We start from the raw sequence: 22,500 nt of genomic DNA, 5'->3' as shown, positions 1-22,500 counted from the left end.
TGTTTTCCTTTTTTTCTTCTCTCTAGTAACGGTATTTGGGTGTTTTATTTTTTTCTATCTCTTTATATTACTTTCCTTTGCTGCGCGGAGGCGGTGTAATAAATCTTCTGAGTCTCTGATACTTTCCCTCTTTGTTATCATTCTTATGAAAAGTAGAATATTGGTGTGAAAAGCATGCATATATTAAAAGTGTTTTTTTTTTTTTAGTGCTTTAGTTTCTTTTAAAAGTGAAATATGTTAATTATCAAGGCACTGCTTGTGTTTCTCCAGCCGCTGCTTCACTCTGTCGAGACGAAACTTCGAGACTTATCACAGAACAGACTTGATAACGATGGATCAAGAAAACCAACAACACTTACAAGCATTAATTTATGCACTATGTAAAGGGAAAGATGTGATTCAAAGCAAATATATTAGCTAAAAAATAACAACATTTTTTTTCTCCTCAAATCACCAGTACGAAACAGCGAGACAAATTTCAGTGACGTGGAAACACCAAAGTAAGTTTTCTCGGAGGAACACTTAGTCTACAACAGTACACGCATCCCTGTGCACTGATACCTGAATGCTACAGGAGACACAGTCCTGCGCACGCCACCACAGCTTGCACCGTGTTCTGAACCACCTCTGCGCCACACCTTCACTGCACTCAAAAGGCTCTAGTTGCAGTGACACGGGTTTTTAAGACTTTATATGGTTCTGGTGAAAGATTAACGAGATTTCTTAATCCTCAACAAAAGAAACACTCTTGAGAACCCGGCTTGTTGTCTCTGTGGCCTTTGAAATGTGTGGTGGCGAGAAAGCAAAGTGTTTCAGAATACGAGCCAATGGTCATAATGGGTGACTTGAAAACACGACAGCGGCTCCCAGTGCAGACGCTCGCTTGTTGCAACGACTCATGACTACTCGTTCATTCAAAGAGGAGGAAGTGAAATTCTCTATAAGTACCATGAAAGTGTGTACAGTGCATCATATTCATCTCAACAGGAAATGCAGTCTTGATTAACTAATTCCTATACTACTGTGGACATTCCTGGAGTTGCATTACAGAACATGCGTGGCAGCTCCTGTAGAAAACAAGCCTATCTATTTCCTTCTTGGTTGGACCTGCTACGCTTTGAATCGCTTCTTAAGTCATTCTGCTCTGTCTTTCTTTACACCCTTTTACACTTGATTTTTCTGCTATCGTCCCCATCTACCAAGAAGAAGAAGAAGAAGAAGAAGAAGAAGAAGAAGAAGAAGAAGAAGAAGAAGAACCAGCAGTATCTTCCTCAGTCAGCAGCATCCGTGCGAGTTGAACTGGCCAGCTCACAGACGAAGGCGAGGAGGGAGGCACCGAGGCCGCCAGCCAGCACGGAAAACACGCCCTGGAAGCAGCACCACATAAGAGGCAGGAACCCGCTGTTCTGAGAATGCCTTCACATTTCGCACACTGCACCGACATTTGCATATTACATCGATAGGCACCGCGTAGCAGCACTGCCTGCCATCTAGCGGCCAGAGAGAGAGAGAGAGAGAGAGAGAGAGAGAGAGAGAGAGAGAGAGAGAGAGAGAGAAGAGAGAGAGCGCATTACCCAGAGGTTGGCCAGACTGAGGGTGTCCTGCACGGTGACGGTAGAGGGCGAGTGGCGGCAAATGGAGGAGTTGGGAAGAGCAGTCTGCAGCCAGTGAAGGTACAGCCCGCCCTGCGTTAGAGCCTGCAGCCTGTCACTCACACACACACACACACACACACACACACACAGAGTTAGATAGATAGAGATATTATACTAGACAGACAAATAAACAGATAAATAGAAAGATAAACTGATAAACAGACAGACATGGACAGAAAGTTTACGCGAGAACCAAATCTTCACTACACGTTCTCCCGTCTCCCCACCCACTCACCTGGCATTGACCGCGCGCAGAAGGGGGCTGTTCTTCTGCAGGATGATGGAGTGAGGGTAAGATACTATGATCTCCCGCGAAGTGTAGTAATCACAGCGCCCTGACGACACAGTGGAGAGGGAGTGAGGTTAGTTTGGGCTGGGTTTGCTTTGGTTACGTTGAATTAGTGAGGTAGAAATATTAGAAGGGGAATAAATGGAAATACTTATGCATACGTGTGTTTTTTTTTCAAGTCGTGTTGTTTTCTGAGGTGTTTGTAATGTGTTTGTGAATAAGTGAGATGGGTCAATTGGGAAGGGTATGGGGGGGGTGAGTAGTGAAAATGTGTATACGTCTCCTTCTCCTCCTCTTCCTCCTCTTCTTTCTCTTCCTACTTTTATTTTCTTCTTCCTCCTCCTCCTCCTCTTCTTACACCTTCTCCTCCTACTTCCTCCAGCTGTTCTCCTCCACTACTAGCACCACTGCCACCACAGCACCGCAGTCCAACCACACACCACTTCATCTTCCTCTTCTTCCTTCTCTTCCTGCACCTCCTCCTCTTCTTACACCTTCTCCCCTTACTTCTTCCTGCTGTTCCTCCTCCTACTCCTACCACCACCACCACCATTACCACCACAGCCCAGCACACACCTGTCAGCGCGAAGTGATGCTCCGCCACCGCCGCCGCTTCGTACGCCTCCACCACCACCACCCAGGGCTCGCCGTTGGCCATGGGTAGGTACACGTTGTGGTATCCTCGGCTCACCATTCGTAGCCTCTTCCCCTCCCGAACCTTCTCCAGGCCCCGCAACACCACGGGCCCGCCAGTCTGTACAGAGGGGGAGAAGAGGGACAAGTCAGTGTGGATAATTTTTTTTTCTTGGGAATTATTGATAGACAAGAACATGAGAGCATAAGGGAAGCTGCAATAACATGAGTTACGTTACTTTCAAAAGGCTTTACGTAGTTGAAGTTGCACTGATCTTTAAGGGCGTATTTACGGCTCCTGTGACAGATAAACAACACCTCTACATTATTAACGTGAGAAACACTCTTGAGAACCCGGCTCATCATCTCTGTGGCCTTGTAAAGTAGTCGTGGTGAGAGAGCAAGCAAAGCGTTTCAGAACACGCCCTTGGTACCTGCAGTAAGCGAGACTCAGCGGAGTTCTTGGCCACCATCAGCAAGACAGAGGGATGGTCCCCCAGCGCCGCGAGGGTCTGGAAGGGCTGCGGCACGTGTCTCACCGCTACCAGGGAGGTGAGGCCGCCCATGTAGGACCACGCCAGCACCATGGCCGTCACCGTCCACCCGATCACCACCAGGCGCCCCACCCACCGCCGCTCTCTGCTGGTACGGCTCGCCTCTAAACCTGCCAGGGGTGAAGGTGGTGGTAGCTCGAGCTTGTTGTCGTTCGTTTTTTTTCTTTCTGCTTCCTTACTGCTACTACTACTACTACTACTACTACTACTACTCGTCCTATTCCTCCTTCGCCCTATTTTCCGCCTCCTCCTCTAGTTTAGGCAAACAAAACACAGTTGATCTGCCTTACAATGACACATGCTATAACCTTACACCCCCCATACAGTCAGGGAGAGAGAGAGAGAGAGAGAGAGAGAGAGAGAGAGAGAGAGAGAGAGAGAGAGAGAGAGAGAGAGAGAGAGAGAGAGAGAGAGAGAGAGAGAGAGAGAGAGAGAGAGAGAGAGAGAGAGAGAGAGAGAGAGAGAGAGAGAGAGAGAGAGAGGGGGGGGCGGGGGCTGTTACCTTGCTGGAAGAGAACGCCGCAGTACAGGAACACAAAGGACACGACAGTCTGCCACAAGGAGCGAAGCGCCTCACGAACTCCCTGACGGTTCTTCAGCGGCGTCGTCAGTAGCATAACGGCCGCCAAAACCCAGATGCCCATGCTGCACAGAGTTGCTGCCCATACGGAGGGTGCAAAGGGCAGCAGCATGAAGCCCCAGGGATCCACCTCGGGACGCCCACGGCCACCCATGAGCTGCGGGGCGTCAGAGAACAAAGGCGCGGCGAAGTCCACCACGATTGCCCGCCCGGAGGTGAGGGCAAAGGGACCCAGCGCCAAGTCCACCTCCTTTGAAAATAGTTTATCGTCAACTTTTACTATCTCACTTACAACTTACAGGGAACATTCTAATTTTCTATAATGGAAGTTGCAGGGGTTTTCAAAAGAGTTTTCAATTTTCCTGTGACAGTTTAGCAAGGAATCCTGCGTCATCAGTACACAAGACACTTATAGAAACGCAAATGATCCTCTCAGTAGCTTTTGAAAATAATAAGCAATAATGAAAGCTACTGGAACTTTCAAGAGAGTTTTCAGTATTCCAGTGAGTTTAGAAAAGAATCTACGTCACTACTAACAAGACGCTCAAAGGAACCCAAATGTTCGTCTCTGTGGCCTTTGACAATAACAAGCTACAGTGATATACGTACCTGCCTGTGCACCATGCCCACCAGCCCCGTGACGGTGCCGTTGGGGAGCGGTGTCCCCCAGGAGCCGTCAGGGGGCCTCTCCAACACGAACCTGTGGAGCGAGACTTAGATGTAGTTGATTTGGTGTGGTTAGGTGTGGTTAGGTGAGATGAGGTGAGGTGAGGAGGTAAGGTTAGGTTAAGTGGTCTCTGATGTAAATCTTTAGAGGAGGAGGAGGAGGAGGAGGAGAACAAGAACAAGAAGAACAAGAAGAAGAAGAAGAAGAAAAGAAGATGATGATCATTAACAACAACAACAACAACAACAACAACAACAACAACAACAACAACACTATCAGCCTTTATTACAACAAGCGTCTGAATAGTCATGACCGGACAAACACACACACACACACACACACACACACACACACACACACACACAAAGTTACAGGATCAATGGAAACACATGTACGGCACTGTGATGAATCTTCCCACAAGCCCCGTGATTCGTGACTCATGACGCCACACTTGAGGACAAAAGGCGCCGCGTATAGCGAACAAAATCGGGCACATTATACCGACCCCGCAAACATCTGAGCGCTGATAGGAAGGGGGAAGGGCAGTGCGGCATTGTATGGGTAGAAGAGTGGTTATGTATGTGGTGAAAGAAGGTAAATATTAAGGCGATATTAAGGGTGAAAGAAGAGTGAGAAGAAGGAATGAGAGTTAACGAATGCGAAAAAGAACGAAATATAAGATGATAGAAGGGTGAAAGGGATGGGATTTGCAATGTAAAAGAAAGGATAAAAACAAGACTCAGGTTGAAATAAGAAGAATAAGATTAAGGGTGAAGCAGGGATGAGAACAAGATGTATGGTGAGAAGAATGGTAAATGGAAGGAAGTTTATGCTAAAACGAATGAAATTTATAAGAAAATCGCCCAAAAATGCAAACAACAGCAACAAAAACAAAAGATTTACGCTAAAAGTGAACGAAATTTGACCCAAGAATATATTATTACCTAAAAGAGACGAAACTGACTGAAGAAAAACACCAATGCGAACAAAATCTAATGCACAAAAAAAGCTACTATGATTGTTGCTAGCCTACTTCTTTCTATTCTTTTTTTTTTCTCTCTTTTGTATACATCACGGAAATTTAAACTAACGTGGCTAGCCTAATTCTTTTTTTTTCCTCTACAGCTTAAAAAAGGGAAATTTAACATAAACTACATAGCATAACTTTTTTTTATTACCAATACTTTATATATATTAATAAAATAAATAAATAAATAAATAAATAAATGGAGGTGTAAAGGTTTGTATTGGAGTGGATGAAGATCGGAGTGTGTGTGTGTATGTGTGTGTGTGTGTGTGTGTTGAGGCGTGTTATGGGGAATCGAAGCATTTTATTTATGGTTGAGTATTGGTGTTTGGGATGATGGAGCTGGTGACAGAGAGAGAGAGAGAGAGAGAGAGAGAGAGAGAGAGAGAGAGAGAGAGAGAGAGAGAGAGAGAGACTAAAAGACAGGACATTACAACCTTGACTCCTGTAAGAATGCAATTAGGAAAGAACACACACACACACACACACACACAGCCCTCACGTAAAGTTCATGGTACGGGCGAGAGCGAGGAGCACGTCCATCATTGGGCCCTGGAAGTGTGGTGGTCCCCCTGGTACCTCCTGCGTCACTTTCATGTGAGGCTCCCACTCGTCCGCCCCTACCACCAGCCTCATCTCACGCTCGAACCTGCGCACAGATACAGACACGTAAGAAACTGGAATGACAAGGCAGAGCAAGACCCGTAGTCAGGAACGCTTTGCTCTCTCACCGCGACTATTTTCAAAGGCCACAGAGATGATTAGTTGGGTTCTCACGAGTGTTTCTTCTGTTAATAATGTTAATCTCTCGCTACACCCGCAAATAATAATAATAATAGTAATAATAATAATAATAATAAAAGCTTAAAACCTGTGTAACTTCAACTATAGCCTTTTGAAAGTAGTCGGGGGTATAGCGCACGTTCCAAAATATGGTCGTAAAACAGGAGCTAGGCTAGAGGGTATTTCTTCTTTTGAGGTCATCGTGGTAATCCCTAATAAAAGACGAACGTTTCAGCTTATATATAGTATTGTAGAGTAGCGTGCATCCTTCACTCTAATAGGTCTTCAATCTGCCTTGTTCCATAGAGGTCAATGTTCACCCATCCTCATTCTTCCCATTTGGTACAAGATAGACGTGTACTGAGTAACTAACCACTTCGGATGTCCTTAAGTAAACTTACAAATTATATTTATTTGTGTTCTGACTTAACCTATATTCATGCGAACATAATTACCAATATTTAACTCTACTAGTACCTTCACTTGTAATTAGCGAAAAACAAACAAACAAACAAAGCCGCAAGAATTCGTCAAGGCTACATACACGTGGCTAAGAAACAGAAAAAAAAAAAAAAAGCAACCTGTTATCAGCATACAAAAACTTTTCACAGAACATCAATTATATCTTTTAAAACAAAGCTCTTATGTTCCACGCACTTCTTATGTTTCTATTGGAGTGGCAGGAATACTTCAAGAGAGAGATTATCACCTGAAATGCTCCGGGTTGTTCTGCAGTCCCGCCAGATCATCCGGGTGAAGACGCGACGCTGTGCCCATCCTGCCTGATTCGTTCGTATTTTGAAACGCTTTGCACTCACCTCAAATATTTTCAAAGACCAAAGAAGTTATTTTACAGGTTTTGAAGACTTTTTTTTCTGATAATAATGCAGAAATATAGTTGCTCTGTCTCTAGAACCCCTAAAAAAACATCCTGGAATAAAAGAAAAAAAAAAACCGTGCATCTTGAACCAATCTTTTAAAAGTAGTGGAGGTGCGGCGTAGCTTTCAGAATATGGTCTATAGTTACACACCCACGTAATATTTCTGCCCGCAACACCCACAAAAAGGAATGTGATTATTGACATGGTAGTGAAACTGACCAAAAAAGTGACATCTTACATTGGCGCACAATGGAAAACTTTTTTGGCATATTAACTAATACACGTGGCCCTTTTTATTTTTCTTTAACTACTACTACTACTACTACTACTACTACTATGCGATTTCTTTAAACAGAAATGACGGATGACTTACTTGTAAAATGTCTAAGTAGTTTCAACCGTGAGAAAAAAAACCAAAACATTATTTTACGTGAATCATCTAAAAAGCCTACAGAGAGAGAGAGAGAGAGAGAGAGAGAGAGAGAGAGAGAGAGAGAGATCTATCCCCCTACACATACAAATAACTCAAGATTCCAAAAGATCCTAAGATTACAGATTAACTCAACCTTCCTCGCCCTTAGCTGAGCACCAACTGACTCCATCTCTCTCAGGAATAAGTGAACCGAGTAGATGTGTGAATGAATCCTTACTTATTCATGTCCCTATTACGTCCTTACAGCCCCACCAGTCACGCCTCGCCTAATGTAACATATTACTAAGTGTGCCTTTGTGAGTGAAAATAGCCAAGGTTTTGTGAAACGATAAGCACTTATTTGAAATGTGTGCATGTGTGTTTGGGTGATTTGTGGTCTGAGAGAGAGAGAGAGAGAGAGAGAGAGAGAGAGAGAGAGAGAGAGAGAGAGAGAGATTCTACCACCACCACCACCACACTACATCACCACGTCTCTCTTCTTACCTTACTGAACTAAACTTCCTTCCCCTAGAAACAGAGAAACAACGACTTTTCCCTGCCTAGATCACTGTAACAGCTGTAGTCTGCCTCCCTTCCTAAGCACCTTCCTAAAGCTGCGGGGAGAGAAAAGAAAATACAAGAATAATATATGTACATGACCCTTTATTATTTTTTTTTCATGACTCACTGCCACTTACTAAAACCACCAACAATACCAGTAACATCAAGGGACGAAATAGGGACAGAGGAGTCAGTCTCAGGGATGCTGCTAGACCCTCGACATGAAGTTTAACCATTTCACTGTGATATACAAGAATTTACAGAAGAAAGAGTAATGCATGACAGTTTTATAACCACCTGTAAGTAAGAGAGGAAAAAGATAATATATTTCGCAGTTTCTAGCTAGTTTGATGTTTGGAAACAGCAGTAAATGAGAAGAAATGTCCTCGAGTGGTTAGTGTAAGGAAAAATGTACCTAATAGCACTGAATGGGTTAAATAAGAGGTACATTTCAGGTCCTATGGAGGTGGTGGTCTCATTCATGCTTCTGTCTGTCTGTCTGTCTGTCTGGGTATCTATTTGTTTTAGTGTCTGAAAGGTCACAGTGAATCAGTTTGCATTACCTTATCTCTTCTTCACAACAATGTCAACTTTCTTCATTTACATGTGATCAGCCATTAATGTGATCTGTATCTACAAAATATGCAGTATCAGTAACTTTCGTCTTTCACGTGTATTCACCCATTACGGTAATCTGTATTTACAACATTTGGGATTCACACACTAGTTTATATTTCAGTTTCAGTTCATCATATTCCTCTGACCTGGTCTAGCCTCACCCCTTCACTTCTTATAATCACAACCTTACTCTTCTGGGTGGGTGGGAGAGATCCAGAGTCAAGGCAACGTAAATAAATCACAGGCTGGAAAGATTACTAAATAAAACATTCACACTACATACTGAACTAAGCATTGGGGAGCCACTTCCTGCTAAACGACCTGTGGCACCGATAACACGGCTCGCATACCATGACACGTGTTCATGCATCACGGTCGGCGGCCACTCATAGTATTACAAAGGCCAATCAGTCAGCCGTGGAGAATACTTGGTTGTGCAATGAAGCGTTTAGGAATGAATGATGAATAGACACTCATGATTTGGGGGACAGAGACGCCACAAGCTAGTATGATCAATAGTATAGTGAGAGTAGGGTTAGAGGGACAAATGACTGCTCTGCTTAACTGTTTGCCTGCAATTTAGAAATGAATAGATACACACTCATGATTTTGAGGATGGAGAAGCACCACACTCCTGCATGATCAATATTAAGGTAGGACTGGATAGAGGGCCAAATGACTCCCTCTTTAACTTTTTTCCTGCAGTTTGGCACACCTCGTCTTAATTGCAAACTACTTATGATGTTTCTCTTTGTTCTCCAGCCATCTCTGAACATTATATAGGTTAGACACTGGAAGGTTCTTTAATTCCTTCTCTTTCCTGCAGGTGCTTATAAAGGATCTTGTATTGTGTCTTTAGTGGTGCAAATTGTTGGATATGGTAATGAAAGGATTAAATGTGTTGAGACATGCCAGACAGCCAGACAGACAGACAGACCACACCTCTCCTCAGTCAGCAGTGTGAGTGCTGACAGACTTCTGACGCTGATAAACAGTCACCCAAACTGTCGCCACTAAATAGACTTGCATATTCAGTACTTTGCTCCCTGTTAGGTTGAAGATCAGACACTTCCCTGGGTAAACCAACAGTGAGGGGAGGAATGACTTGCTATGTACACAACTAACCTCTGCATAAGTGCATGTGTTGAATGGAATGTTCTGACCAAGCCAGCCAAATACTGACAGACAGCTAAGACACCAAGAACAGCTGGCTAAACATGACCTCTCCTGCAGGATGGTAACACCTCAATATTGACAAACCCACTGGTGGCCACAACCTGGATACTACGATTTGTTGCCAGTTTTTGTGCTGGAAACTAATTTAAGACATGATATCCTATGAGGTGATGAGTGAGTGTGTGTCTGAGCACCAGAATGACGGTGACGCCAGTTTGATTGCCATGCCGATCTCTTCAACATTAATACTGTTACGAACAACTGTAATTCTAATACTGGTGAATCTACCTTTGCAAATTCTTGAAGTTGAGTAAAGTAATTCTGTCCTTTGTCTCAATTTGTGAATATAGATTTTGCATAGCATAAAAATTACCTTAAAATACATGAAATTGTCAAAAATAAAAATCTACAGTTGTTTCTGATCTACAAATTTTCTCATTCATGAATTTCTCAAGAACCGTAACTCATTTGTAAGCTGTGATTCACCAGTACTACCTAATTAACAATGACAATAATAATAATAATAACAACAATAGTGGTCTGTCTTCACTCATCCTGTTTCCCACCACTTCCCACCTCACAAGGAAGCTGCAGCAGTAACAACACCAACAAAGTTACATGAGCCCTTTAAAACTAATACTAAAATTCTTATTATTAATATTCTCTTTATTCTCATAACTGATAAAAGTCTTCAATGCATCATAACTATGTACCAATTGAGTCCACACTCCTGCTGTGCCCAGTGAGTTTGTATGTACATAAGGAAGACACGAGGCTTCCTTCCCTGGTGAGGACAACGACACAACAACAATGATAAGATTAGCAACGTAGTCTTGTGCTTGGGGCTGACACTGATACTACGAGAGAGAGAGAGAGAGAGAGAGAGAGAGAGAGAGAGAGAGAGAGAGAGAGAGAGAGAGAGAGAGAGAGAGAGAGAGAGAGAGAGAGAGAGAGAGAGAGAGAGAGAAGCAAGGAAGTTAGGAAGAACAGAGAGAGAGAGAGAGAGAAAAGCAAGCACAAACAGCCCCCTTAATTATCAAACTTTCTGTTGGGGTTGGCGCCGAACAGCATGGTGCGCACCTCAGGCAACATCTGCTGGGCCAACATGTCCAGACGCGCCTCCAGGGTGTTGGAGATCTTGATGCGGTTCCCTGGCATCACCACCAACTCCACACCGCCGCAGCTGTTCACAAGCAGAAACGGGATGTGATTATTTTCAGCGGCATGAAGAACGTGAGGTTGTAAAATTAGCGTCTATTGGTCTAATTTCCACTGACTAATTGCCGTGACCCAAGAATCACCAAGAAGAAATAAAACACTTAAGAAAAGGAAAGAATATGAGACAAGAGTGAAGGAAGTAGGAACACAGAAAGAATAAATGAGGGAAGGTGGTGATGTGTAAATAAGAGGTGTTATAAAGAGTGGAGGGTAAAGAAATTGCTTATCTTGTATCTTTCCTGGTGGTGGTGGTGGTGGTGGTGGTGGTGGTGGTGGTGGGGGCAGACACCTTTGGCATATATATGTATGTGTTAATGTAAATAAAATAAATAAACAGATGAATAGATAAATAGAGCTAATGAGGAAAAATCACCACTTTCTAACCTGGTATGAAAAATACATGAAGAAAAAAAAAGAGAAAGAATGAAAAGAAAAAAAAAAACAGAAAAATGGCAAGCTAGTAGTATTTTTGATAACATAGGAAAGTATTAATATTGAAGTTAAAAAAGGAGAGAAAAAAAAAAAAAGACACACACACACAAACACACACACACACACACACACACACACACACACACACACACACACAGTTTTACATCTCCAGCACTCAGCCTTACACCAAATTAGAGTCAAATTTTTCCCCAACAGCACCTCGCACTCACATCTCAGCAGGCAGCCAGTTAGTGCTATCGATTTCCACCTTGGATGTTCGGCCAGCAATGCTCTTGAAGTTAGCCAGTGCTCCAGGAATGGCCCTCTCCACCAGCGCTTGGTCCTGACGCCGGCACCTCAGCATTACACTGGGCTCCAATAGCTGTGCAGGGATGGGAATGGGAGAAATGGGTGCTATCAGTTTATGTAGGAGAATGGGGAATGAAAATGGTGATGTGGCAGTGAAGGGTATGGGTGCTATTCTGGGTAGGAGACAGGGGAATGGGTACTGTTCAGGGTAGGAGAGGGGGAACGAGTGCTTGTAGAGATAAGAGATAAAGGGAATGGATGCCGATAGGGGTAGGAGAGGCTTGGAATGGGTGCTTTTAGGGGTAGTGATGGGGAAATGGCTCCCTTAGTACTGTATATGTAGGGTAAGGACTGGAGATATGGGTGCTCTTGGTATTAAAAGCCATTAGTAAGAGATACACCATCTTTATCTCACTTCTAAACACAAGCACACACACATCTTTTATGGCTCACCTGGCAGAGTCCTTGGCAGATGAGGTCCTGCAGCAGCCTGGTGTATGCATCGGGGTTCTGCGTCAGGATCACCAGCTTGCCCTGAGCCTCATGCAGGACGTTGCGAATGTGGTTCTCCTGCGCCTTCAGCACCTCCAGGCGGGACTTGTTGAGCAGGTTACTGGCGCCACTGCAGGAGATGTGGGGCGTGAGTGGTGGGTGAAGGTGGGTGAGGATGGGCGAGGGTGGGTGGTGTACTGTGAGTAGTTGGTGAGGGTGATAAGGACATAAGAACATAAGGGCTGGTGCAAGAAATCAGCAGGCCTACGTGTGGCAGTCCCTGTATGAGTGATGGAGTGGAGTGAGGGAAGAAGGGTGGAAGTAATGGGGTTATTTCTCTCTCCCTCTCTCTCTCTCTCTCTCTCTCTCTCTCTCTCTCTCTCTCTCTCTCTCTCTCTCTCTCTCTCTCTCCCTTACATCTTCTTCTGCAGCTCCACTTGCTTTTCCTTCCTCTCGTAGAACTCGATAATCTTGAGTCTGTTCTGCTGCACCAGCCGTCCCTTCTCAATGGTGAACTCTTCCTCAGCCCGGGCATCAATCTCTTCAGCTTTCTCATTGGCCTCCTGTTCTATGAAGGCCATCATGTGATGGATCTGTGGGGGGAGCAGGAGGCACTGCATTACTTGGCTGTCTAGTTTTGGTGGGGAAATCAGTTTTTTTAGTATTCTTTTTATTTTTACCTGTCTCTTGTGCCTGATATTGGTATAAAAACACAGTGTAATGATATAATACATGCATGCATACATAACTAGATAACAGAAATTGTAATATCCTTGTTGAGTGATGGCTGTGTATGCATATTTTCAGAGCACTTCCAGTAATGCACCATCAAATTATACAGCTCAATAAACTTTAAATAGCGGACAATCATTACGAAGGCAGAATTGTGCTTCCTGACAAGTTGTGTTGCATGCTGAGCAAATCTAAATCTCCTTCACAAACTACAATATTTATTTTATTTATTTATTTTTTTTTTGCAAGGCTCTGACGGTGATCACTGGCATTTTATCATGTTTAATTAATGGAAAGCATCCTAATTCCTCACTGAAAGACTTATAAATTTTCAACTGTAATACTGATTTCTGCTCGTCTCTGGATTCCTGAATTTTCGACCCAAGAATTTTGGTTCTTGTGTTTAAATCGACCTAAATATCTGAAGGAGGAAGCAGAGGAGGAGGAGTTGGATTAATATGATGAGATAAAATGAACAAAGAAATAAAAATAAAACATTAGTAATAGCAGTATACTCGAGGCAATGCGGTATACTAAGTGATGCGGGTGACGAGGTGAATACGAGGCAGATGACACGAAGGATATGATGACGAGAGAAACTACATGAAATAACAAGGATGACAAGGTTTCATAAGTACGAGGCGGTGAGGTGATATGAAGAAATATAACTTAACCAAAATACATGTTACAGGGTGGCAGGGTTTATTAAATATGAGGTTCTAGTGAGATGATGAGATGACACCAAAACAACCCGTCACTGCATCGATTATTTACTCATGTGCTGAGGCCTAATATCACATTACTCTTGGCCCTCAGCCCGAGTATGGATGCCCAGTGTCTTTATTTACCTGCTTCTGGACGTCGGCATCGCTGAGAGCCATGGTGATTGGTGAGAGGAGTGAGAGGAGGGAGAGTCACAACAGCAGCACACAGCAACACTCGGCAGTCAGGCAGACGATCATATGATGGGACTCAAGTAAAGGTTTTGTCTATCTTTGTTTTGTCATTTAAAAATCTATTAAATATGTAAAATAAAATTGAAGTAATGATAATATTTTTTTTTATTATATTATATTGTAAAAATTGGTGTTTTATTATTCTAAAGGTTAAAATTTATAAGTATACTATAGTTTCTCTACTGCATCACGAGACTTCTGACACACTCCTCAATACCATCATATGTTCCTATAAAGGTTCCAATTCTCTCTTGCTAAGAATCCAGTGCTACACTCCATACCGCAGACGTTTGAATTAATGATAATATTTTGTAGAACTTTAAAGTATATAAAAATTGCATGTTTCTACAGTATAAAACCAAATTTAATATGCTTAATATAGTTTGCATCACGAGACCTCTGACACACTCCTCAATATCACAACACGTTTAGATAAAAGATTTAATCCTATATTACTTAGAATCCAATGCGACACTCATTTTCCTGAACACAATAACAAAGCTCTGTTGGAAAGACTTAACAGGCCTTCAGAACAACCATAATGTAAGAGGCTGGTTATGAAACACTGACGAGAATTTAGTGGTGAGTATAATGAGTAATTAGCAGTTAGTCCAGCGAGTGTAACAAGTGTTTAGTGATGAGTATGTGAGTGTTTAGTGGTGAGTGAGTGTAGTAACTGTTTAGTGGTGCGTAAATGTAGTGAAGTGGTTAGCGAGTGTAAGAATGGCACTTGTGGAGAACTGGGGTCCCGGGCTGGTTATGCATTTTTGGCGATATTTAGGATATGAGTAGGAGATTATTTCTCATGTATGTTTCGTTGAAGGTGATGGTAAGCTCACTATTTTGTGTTTCCTTTAGAGTACCATTTTTGAGTTATGTTGGAGAGGAGTTTAAACGAAAAGCTTTTGATTCCACCCTGTTCAGAAGAGTAGTATGAGTGGAACCTCCCCTCATACATAGGTAACATGTCAGCCTTGCATTTTTACGAGTATGCTGACAGAGATCGGATCCCTGGCACCCTTTTGTGATTTTTTTTTCTTTTTATTTATTTGTGGCCTAGTGTATCAACAGTGTGTGGCTCCTGTTGCTCCCTTCTCTCTCTCTGGGTTGGAGGTCAGGAGGCCCAGCACACAAAGAGGCAAGCTGTCATGTGCTGTGGTCTCCCTGGTTGTGGGAAGCATCATGTGGCCAATCTGGTTTTCATGGATCATCTCATAAGGCTGTTGAGTGCCTATCATACTCACATAACTTTGAACCATATTGCAAAGTACTTCAGCGCCTCATCCCTACTACTTTCAAAAGGCTCTGATTGGAGTTACATAAGTTTTCAAGAGTATTTTTATGATTATAGTGAGATTAACCAAAAATTATACATTACTTACAGGAGAAACACTCTTGAGAACCCAGCTAACCATCTCTAGTTGTGATGAGAGAGCAAAACATTTCAGACTGTGATCCTATTTCTGTCGCAGGTGAGAGCAGCTGCAGCCAGTGAGCAGGATGGGTGGCGGGAAGAAGGTGGTGGCGGAGGCCTTCACTCACCCTCAGCGTGTTAGACTCCTCTACAAGACAATCCTCAAGTTGCACCGAGGCCTCCCACTGGAACTCAGAGCCCTGGGTGAGGCTGACACACACTGACACCAAATGTTAGGCAAGGCAGGCTTTGTGTGTGTGTGTGTGTGTGTGGGGCAAGCTTGCGTGGTGGGATCAGATAGTCCCTTCATCTGTTCCTAGCATGTGTGGAAGACTGAAGAGTATAAGTTTCCCTCTTTTTTTTTCTCCCCAAGTGAAATTCTACAGTTTTGATAACAGTGTCCCAGGTCAGTCTAGGATGCACCACAACTAGACAGGGATGTGACCAGTGTGAAAGTATGTATCTCTCTCTTGCAGGTTTTGTTGGTTCAAGTCTTGTAGTTTGACAGTAGAGTTTACAAGAGCACTGTAATACTGTGAAACACATAAACCAGTGACAAAATCTCAGATTCTTGCAAATATTTTATGCATCAAGAAGCCTGAGTGGGTCTCATGTCAGTTCACTCCCCATGCTGCTGTGAATCTTAGTCAGTCTCTGTGAATCTCAGAGGAGACACAGTTGTGGACCTCAGTTGGACAGAGATCATCAATAGGGGAAATGAATCTTTTAAGCGTAAAGTGTATGCTTACCAATATGAACCAGGTAGCTCATTGCACATTATCAAATAATTACAAGTTGTTTAGTGATGATCTAAAGTCACACATCAAAGGATAATTTTATAATGAAGCCAGTAACTTGTGTTCTTGTAAAATTAATCATTGGCTTCTGAATGTTGCTGTTTGAAAGAGGTCATGAGTGGTGTGGTGATTAGTGTGTTGTGTTGATGGATGTGTGTGTGGGCCAAGAGGAGCCTCAGGTGTGGTGATGGCTGACAGTACCCGTCCCCTCACAGGTGACCAGTACACCAAGGATGAGTTCCGGCGCCACAAGGAGGCCAGTGTGGAGCAGTCCCAGGCCTTCATGATGGAGTGGACCAACTATGCCATCACAGTGGCCAAGCAGCTCGGGGTGCGCGGCGCCCATACCGCCAAGACCCTTGGTCGCCCACTGTCCCAGGGCGACCTGGACCAGTTCAACGATGAGCAGGTGTACCAGCTGCACGAGCTGTACGAGGCAGCCACTAAACCAGCAGAGGCCCCCACCACACCGCCGCAGGACCACAAGAAGGACACGTGAGCAGGACAACTTTTATTACGTGACAGATGGACACAAGTTATGGCACAACCTTATGGAAAGACCGAACGACAAAATCTGACACGATGTTCCCACCATTGTAGTAATTACCGTGCCTGGCAGAGGTCACACGTCTAGAGTAACTGATTTAGCACAGCAGAGAGCCACGGGGAGTGACGAGGGTGGCTGCTAGTGTCGGGCAGTTTGACTGGTGATGTCGTTGGCTAACTTATGCTGAGTTAATTTTGTCCTCATCTCAGGGAGAAAATGTGTTCATCAGATGCACAGCACGCGAGTTTTAACACGGGTGAGTCACTGCTCCTGTCTGCCGTGTTGCATGTGGTGGGTCGCCCGGGGTGGTGACAAGACAGGAAGTGGTGGTAGCGCTGTGGTGCAGTGCAGGTGTGTGCCCCTGGCAGACCAACACCTGGCCAGCAGGCGTCCTTGGCACAAGATTACCTGTGCATGACAATGAATTAGCCATCAAACAAATCTGTGCATTGCAAATATATCTAAATAGATTCAAATTTTCTGATATTTGTATATAGAGATGTTATATAATACACCTTGATTTATAAGTCTTGTTTCATTGAGGTGTGTGACTGACCTGGCAGGGTTCAGAAGTGACTTTGGTTTCCCATACAGTGTCCGGCCTGACTGGTGGCAGACACGCCCCTCCCCAGCCTGCCTCAAGCTGGGCTGAGCTGCTGGGGTGAGGCACACATTCTGACACACTCACATACACCCATCAAAGGATCACAGTTGATACACATGAACACCCAACAGAAGATCACAGCAACATTGAAATACTGAGTTACAACAACCAGAGCACAATATAGTGAGACACACAGGATGAGCAGCAGCCAGCAAACAAGTGCCTGGCTGCCTCAATGCCCCACCAGGTAAACAAACCCCGGCATTCACGACAGGGAGAATCATCACTGCCATCCATAACACAGAGAACTATTTTGATTTATCACTTGCAGCATGAGTCGTTGTTCAGACAGAGGTGGCCTGGCTTGTAAGACTATCAATGGAAACTGTACTAATCAGGAAGTGCTCTAACAGCCATGTGTACATCTTAGGTAAAAACAGTTGGTTCCAGCAATACTGTTCAGGGTAATAAGTGAAAAAGTATTGCCTGGGTGTCAACAAATGCCAGCAGACCACACACAAATGGGAATGGGAGCCGGACCGCCAAGTCGGCCCAAATGTTGAGAGTGTCACTTGCTGCACACTGCCCGTCTCCTGGTGAGTGGCAGCAGTGGGGCAGGGGTCAGCACCTCAGGGGAAGCGTACAGTGCGGGGGATCCTGTGGGAGGAGACGGGTCAGCTGCACAAACTCCTTTCTCTCAGTGACTGTCTGCAGCTGCTCTCTCACTGCTTGTGCTGCTCATTCATCTAGTCCTGCCAGCACTCAACTGTTTACCTCTACAAAGCCTCCTTAGTCATCCAGTATGTGTTACAGCTGCTTATCTCACCCAGGAGTCCCCTCTGAAGATGTGTATAGGTACTGGATGAAGTGTGCTCTGAGTGAAGTGTGTGCTACTATCTAGAGCAACACTATCCTGGTCTACATCCACATCAACCTCCACACTGATGACACATTATCACTCTCAGCTGCCTTCATGATTTCCCCTAACACTCAGACACACCATGGCTATACCAAAGTGTGCCACCCTTCCATTAAAGGAATGTAAGATCATAAGAACACAAGGTCTGGTGCAAGACTCCTTCAGGCCTACACAAGGCAGGCCCTGTATGAAACACATCTGCCTATTTCCACCTATCATTCCCATCAGTGATTTTTTTGTATTCTTTTACAGCTCCCTAGTGACTCAGCACTAACAACCACTCAGCTACCACTCTAATAACCAATTCCACCCCATCTCTTAAATCTCTCAAGCTTGAACTCATTATTTTTTGTTTTATCCTGTTTACTGATCTGGAGAATTTCCCTTACATCACCCTTGCTGCATCCTCTACACCACTTCAACTTCTGTACTCTCTTAAACACTAATATTATAATGTTCACCTGTGTCCCTCCCAGACCTGTACCTGGCAATCCTGGGCTGTCTAGGGGCCCGCCGTGGGTGCTGGTGGGGGGGACCTGGGGCAGGGGTGGGGATGGGGGAACCACCGGGACCCATCAGGCTGCCGTACCCTTCACTCTGTGAGTCCACCAGACCCTGCCCCTGGGGGAGTGGCAGCCCTGGCCGGCCACTCTGAGCTTCTCCTTCACTCTATAGGGAAGGAAAGAATGGTGATGAATGCGTACAAAAATATGATGCTTAAAGCTTGTTTTCTTAATCAATTACTTTTTTCCTAGAGGTAAAGAAAGAATAACTGATAAATATGTACAGACAAAAAAAAAAAAAGTGTATTAAGCCAGTTAACTTATTTTATTACTTTTTTTTTCTAAAAAGGAAAGAAAGAATAACCCTGTACAAACACGTACAAAAATATGTTTACAGCCCGTCTCTCATCCATTAACAGATAATTGCCAGAAGCTAAGCTGCTAATGGAATAACAATCATCCTCCAGCAACACTCCACGGCAGAATACAAACAGCAGAATACAAACAGCATCCTCACAGAAAGGCAACCCACATTCTTTTCTCTGTCAGTGACACTGGCCAAGGGTAACAAAAGGGACAAATGAAAAAAAGAAAAAGCCACATTGAGAGTGTCACTCTCTTAAAAATTTAAAGTCGAAAAGAATCATCCCATATCGAAGGCCAAGTATCTTGAAGCCTTCCCATCCAGCACACGAGTAGATCACTGCCTGAACCCTTCCAGTGCGACACACAACACCTCACACACCACTAAGAGCAATGCATGAAGTCTTTACGAGCACCGACAAGGAGGAAGGGGAGTAAAAAAGAGTCGATTTTGAGATTTCTAGCCAGTGCACTGTTTTCAGGTGGCTGTAGAAGAAGGGAAAGCTTAGAGTGTTTGACAATGCAGGGGTGACGTGCCACAGAGCGGTGAAAGGTTGACTCCTCTGTTGTTTACTTCCCACATAGCGCTGGCCTCATGAGGGGAAGCAGCAGCAGCAGCAGCAGGAGCACCAACTGACAACTTTAAGAAGACCAATTAAGGGAGATGGTTATGACTAGAGCAAGTGTGTGTGTGTGTGTGTGTGTGTGCGCATCCAGCAAGAATACCCAGGATGAAAAATAAAAAATAGATAAATAAGTAAATAAATAGAAAATAAAAAGATAAATCGATAAAAAAACGAACAAAATAAAAAAAAAACAAATAAAAAAAGATCTATAGAAAAAATAGATAAATAAATAAAATGAGTAATTAATACATAAACTAAAAACAAATCGATAAATAAATGAAAAAAATAGAAATAAATATACTCAAAACAGACGAAGAAAAAAAAATACCAGAGAGAGAGAGAGAGAGAGAGAGAGAGAGAGAGGAAAAATGTAATCAGAGCAAATGATGAACTATTTCTGTCCACGGCTGAATAAATCACGCATACTGAGTCGCATTGGGGCGCCCTCAGGCCAATGGCGAACACTGCAACACTACCGTCCCTGTTGCACTCAGCTGGTTCTGGCGAGGGAGCGAAGGAAGAAAGTCGAGAGTGAAGGAGTTGAAGGAAGGAGTGGACGCTGTGTAGGAGGTGAAGGAAGGAAGTGGAGACAGTGGAGTGAAGAAAGAAGTGGAGACAATGATAAAGAGAAGAAAGAGAGCTGAGATAATGGAGTGAATGAGAGGAGATGAGAACGAAGGACGGAAATGGAGACAAAGAAGAAAAAAGACAAGTAAGAAGAGACCTGAAACCAGTGGAAAAAGGAGAAAGAAGAAGAAGAAGAAAAAAAAAAGCTGAGACAAAATGAAGGAACAGAGAGTGAAGGAAGGAATGAAAGCAATGAATGAACCCAACCACTCTCACTCTTACCAGATTAGGAGAGTCCACATCATGCAGGGAGGGCGGCTGGTACACGAGAGCGGTGAAGGCTTTGTGCGGGCGTGTCTGCTGCGCGGGTGGGCGGTGGTGGGCGTGGATGGGCGGCGAGGGGGGGGCTGGGGGCGGTGGGGGGCTACTTCCGTCCATTTGGTAAGTTGCAGCAGCGTAATGGTACAGCTCCTCCCCTGGGTACTCACCTGGGGGAGGGAGGGAGAGTGAGGGGGGGCGGGTTTAGTCACCTTTATAATGAATCCGAGCTCGTGTGTGTGTGTGTGTGTGTGTGTTACGTTTTCTGTGCTGTTGTTGTCCTGTGTCATTGCTGTTTGAGTATTTCTTCCTAACTTAACCTGTGACTGTCTTTTAATACGCAGCTCTTATGGCGGTAGAGTGTGTGTGTGTGTGTGTGTGTGTGTGTGTGTGTGTAAGGGGGGTTGGGAGGCTTACCAGAGGGGCGGCGATGGTCGTGCATGGGTGGGGTGGGGGCAGGTCTTCGCAAGGCGGTGTACAGCTGCTCCCCCCGCCCCGCTGCCGCCGCTTTCTCCTCCCCTGCCCCACCTGCTGCCACTGCTCCGTCACCCTTCTGCGGGGGGCGGTTCGTGGGCCCTGAGGGAAGAGGAGGAGGAGGAGGAGGAAGGAGAATAAGAGAGAAAAGAGTTAGGAAATCATACAAGTTCAATATAAACACACACACACACACACACACACACACACACACACACAGGACACTCACGCCGGCGGAGACACACGCAGACGGTGGCCAGCGTCAGGAGGAGGGCGCCCACGGACACCAGCGCCGGCACCAGCACTCGGGGGTCCTCCCAGGCGGGGGGCGGCGCGGGGGGCACGCCTTCCCATACCCCAGTGCCCACTTCGCTCTCTGTAAGGAGGTAAATAAGGGAGAGGGTCAGTAGAGATGGGTGTGTGTGGTGGGTGATGGGGTGAATGATAAGCTTTTATATGATAGGAGGGCGGGAGAAGTGACTGGGATGGGGAGCAGTGATGGGTGTGTGCTTGTGTGCGTGTGCGTGTGTGTGTTTGTGTGTGTGGTGGGTGATGGGATGAAAGGCTGCATTGAATTACTTAACAAATACCAGAAAACTACTACCACTACTACTACTACTACTACTACTACTACTACTACTACTACTACTACTAACAATAAGATACACGAGTGGGAGAAAACGCGAATACGAACAGAACGAGCCTCGTCTCTCCCTTTGGCATTACAATTTACAAAGTACCACACGAAGACACTGGAAAAGGAAAACGGGAAGGAAATCATACATTCCACCAGGAGGTCAACGACTGAAGGAAAAAAGGAAAGAAACAACAGCGTGGGTGTGCGCATCCTGTAAGGGGAAACTCTAGTTGGGGGAAAAAAAATGTTTATTACACTTATTAACTCTGAAGAACGAGGAAAACAAAAGGATAAAAAGGAAAATAAAAAAGAGAGAGGAAAAAAGAGGGAGGGAGAGAGAGAGAGAGAGAGAGAGAGAGAGAGAGAGAGAGAGAGAGAGAGAGAGAGAGAGAGAGAGAGAGAGAGAGAGAGAGAGAGAGGAGGAGGAAAAGAAAGAAGGGACTGGTAATGTGGAATGAATAATAGAAATGATGAGAAGAGAGAGAGAGAGAGATGAGAGAGAGAGAGGAGAGAGAGAGATGAGAGAGAGAGAGAGAGAGAGAGAGAGAGAGAAAGGCAGGAAGCAACTCGAGGTGAAGAAATAAGAAATAAGAAACGGAAAGGTGAGCAAAAGGTGAGCAAGGGAGGGAGAGAAAAGGAACGTATAAGAAGAAGAAATAAGGACAGTAAAGATGATGTAAAGAAAACCTGATAAACAAGAAACAAAACAAAAAGAAAAAAAAGAGGATCGGAAGGGGGAGGATGCATAAGAAGAAG

At 44.4% G+C, this 22,500-nt stretch overlaps 4 protein-coding genes across 5 annotated transcripts in view; 1 reads left to right on the top strand and 3 right to left on the bottom strand.

The window, feature by feature from the left end:
* Nucleotides 1-8,097, bottom strand: part of LOC135115452 (glutamate receptor-like) — an 8,899-nt gene extending 802 nt beyond the window's left edge. The window contains exons 1-9 of one of the 2 annotated variants that reach the window (XM_064032267.1): nt 7,986-8,097; nt 5,908-6,054; nt 4,321-4,411; nt 3,634-3,961; nt 3,012-3,241; nt 2,521-2,698; nt 1,891-1,990; nt 1,575-1,704; nt 1-1,367 (exon numbers count right to left, since the gene is read on the bottom strand). The exon at nt 1-1,367 is cut by the window's left edge and continues 802 nt beyond it. In XM_064032267.1, coding sequence (XP_063888337.1) covers nt 1,272-1,367; nt 1,575-1,704; nt 1,891-1,990; nt 2,521-2,698; nt 3,012-3,241; nt 3,634-3,961; nt 4,321-4,411; nt 5,908-6,041 — 1,287 coding nt within the window. In that variant the 5' untranslated portion in view covers nt 6,042-6,054; nt 7,986-8,097 and the 3' untranslated portion in view covers nt 1-1,271. Of the gene's footprint in view, nt 1,368-1,574; nt 1,705-1,890; nt 1,991-2,520; nt 2,699-3,011; nt 3,242-3,633; nt 3,962-4,320; nt 4,412-5,907; nt 6,055-6,897; nt 7,110-7,985 lie in introns of those variants that run through there. The other variant, XM_064032266.1, reaches the window with a different exon arrangement.
* Nucleotides 8,098-8,124: 27 nt separating this feature from the next.
* On the bottom strand, nt 8,125-14,025 carry LOC135115453 (V-type proton ATPase subunit E-like). The gene is made up of 5 exons (XM_064032268.1): nt 13,868-14,025; nt 12,705-12,880; nt 12,249-12,417; nt 11,717-11,868; nt 8,125-11,019 (listed from the first exon to the last, which is right to left on the bottom strand). The coding sequence occupies exons 1-5, from the start codon at nt 13,898-13,900 to the stop codon at nt 10,866-10,868; spliced, it is 684 nt and encodes a 227-aa protein (XP_063888338.1). The 5' UTR covers nt 13,901-14,025; the 3' UTR covers nt 8,125-10,865.
* A 379-nt stretch (nt 14,026-14,404) lies between these two features.
* On the top strand, nt 14,405-17,260 carry LOC135115454 (succinate dehydrogenase assembly factor 3, mitochondrial-like). Its single transcript, XM_064032269.1, has 3 exons — nt 14,405-14,557; nt 15,448-15,593; nt 16,402-17,260. The coding sequence occupies exons 2-3, from the start codon at nt 15,476-15,478 to the stop codon at nt 16,683-16,685; spliced, it is 402 nt and encodes a 133-aa protein (XP_063888339.1). The 5' UTR covers nt 14,405-14,557; nt 15,448-15,475; the 3' UTR covers nt 16,686-17,260.
* A 2,934-nt stretch (nt 17,261-20,194) lies between these two features.
* The window catches only part of LOC135115653 (cell adhesion molecule Dscam2-like), a 125,550-nt gene continuing 123,244 nt past the window's right edge, over nt 20,195-22,500 (bottom strand). The window contains exons 32-35 of the mRNA XM_064032577.1: nt 21,337-21,483; nt 21,051-21,209; nt 20,598-20,803; nt 20,195-20,248 (exon numbers count right to left, since the gene is read on the bottom strand). Coding sequence (XP_063888647.1) covers nt 20,195-20,248; nt 20,598-20,803; nt 21,051-21,209; nt 21,337-21,483 — 566 coding nt within the window. The remainder of the gene's footprint in view (nt 20,249-20,597; nt 20,804-21,050; nt 21,210-21,336; nt 21,484-22,500) is intronic.

The sequence above is a fragment of the Scylla paramamosain genome, chromosome 29 (assembly GCF_035594125.1).
Source record: "Scylla paramamosain isolate STU-SP2022 chromosome 29, ASM3559412v1, whole genome shotgun sequence".
Taxonomy (NCBI): Eukaryota; Metazoa; Arthropoda; class Malacostraca; order Decapoda; family Portunidae; genus Scylla; species Scylla paramamosain.
The sequence above is the reverse complement of the archived record's forward strand: the minus strand, read 5'-3'. Positions and strand labels throughout refer to the sequence as shown.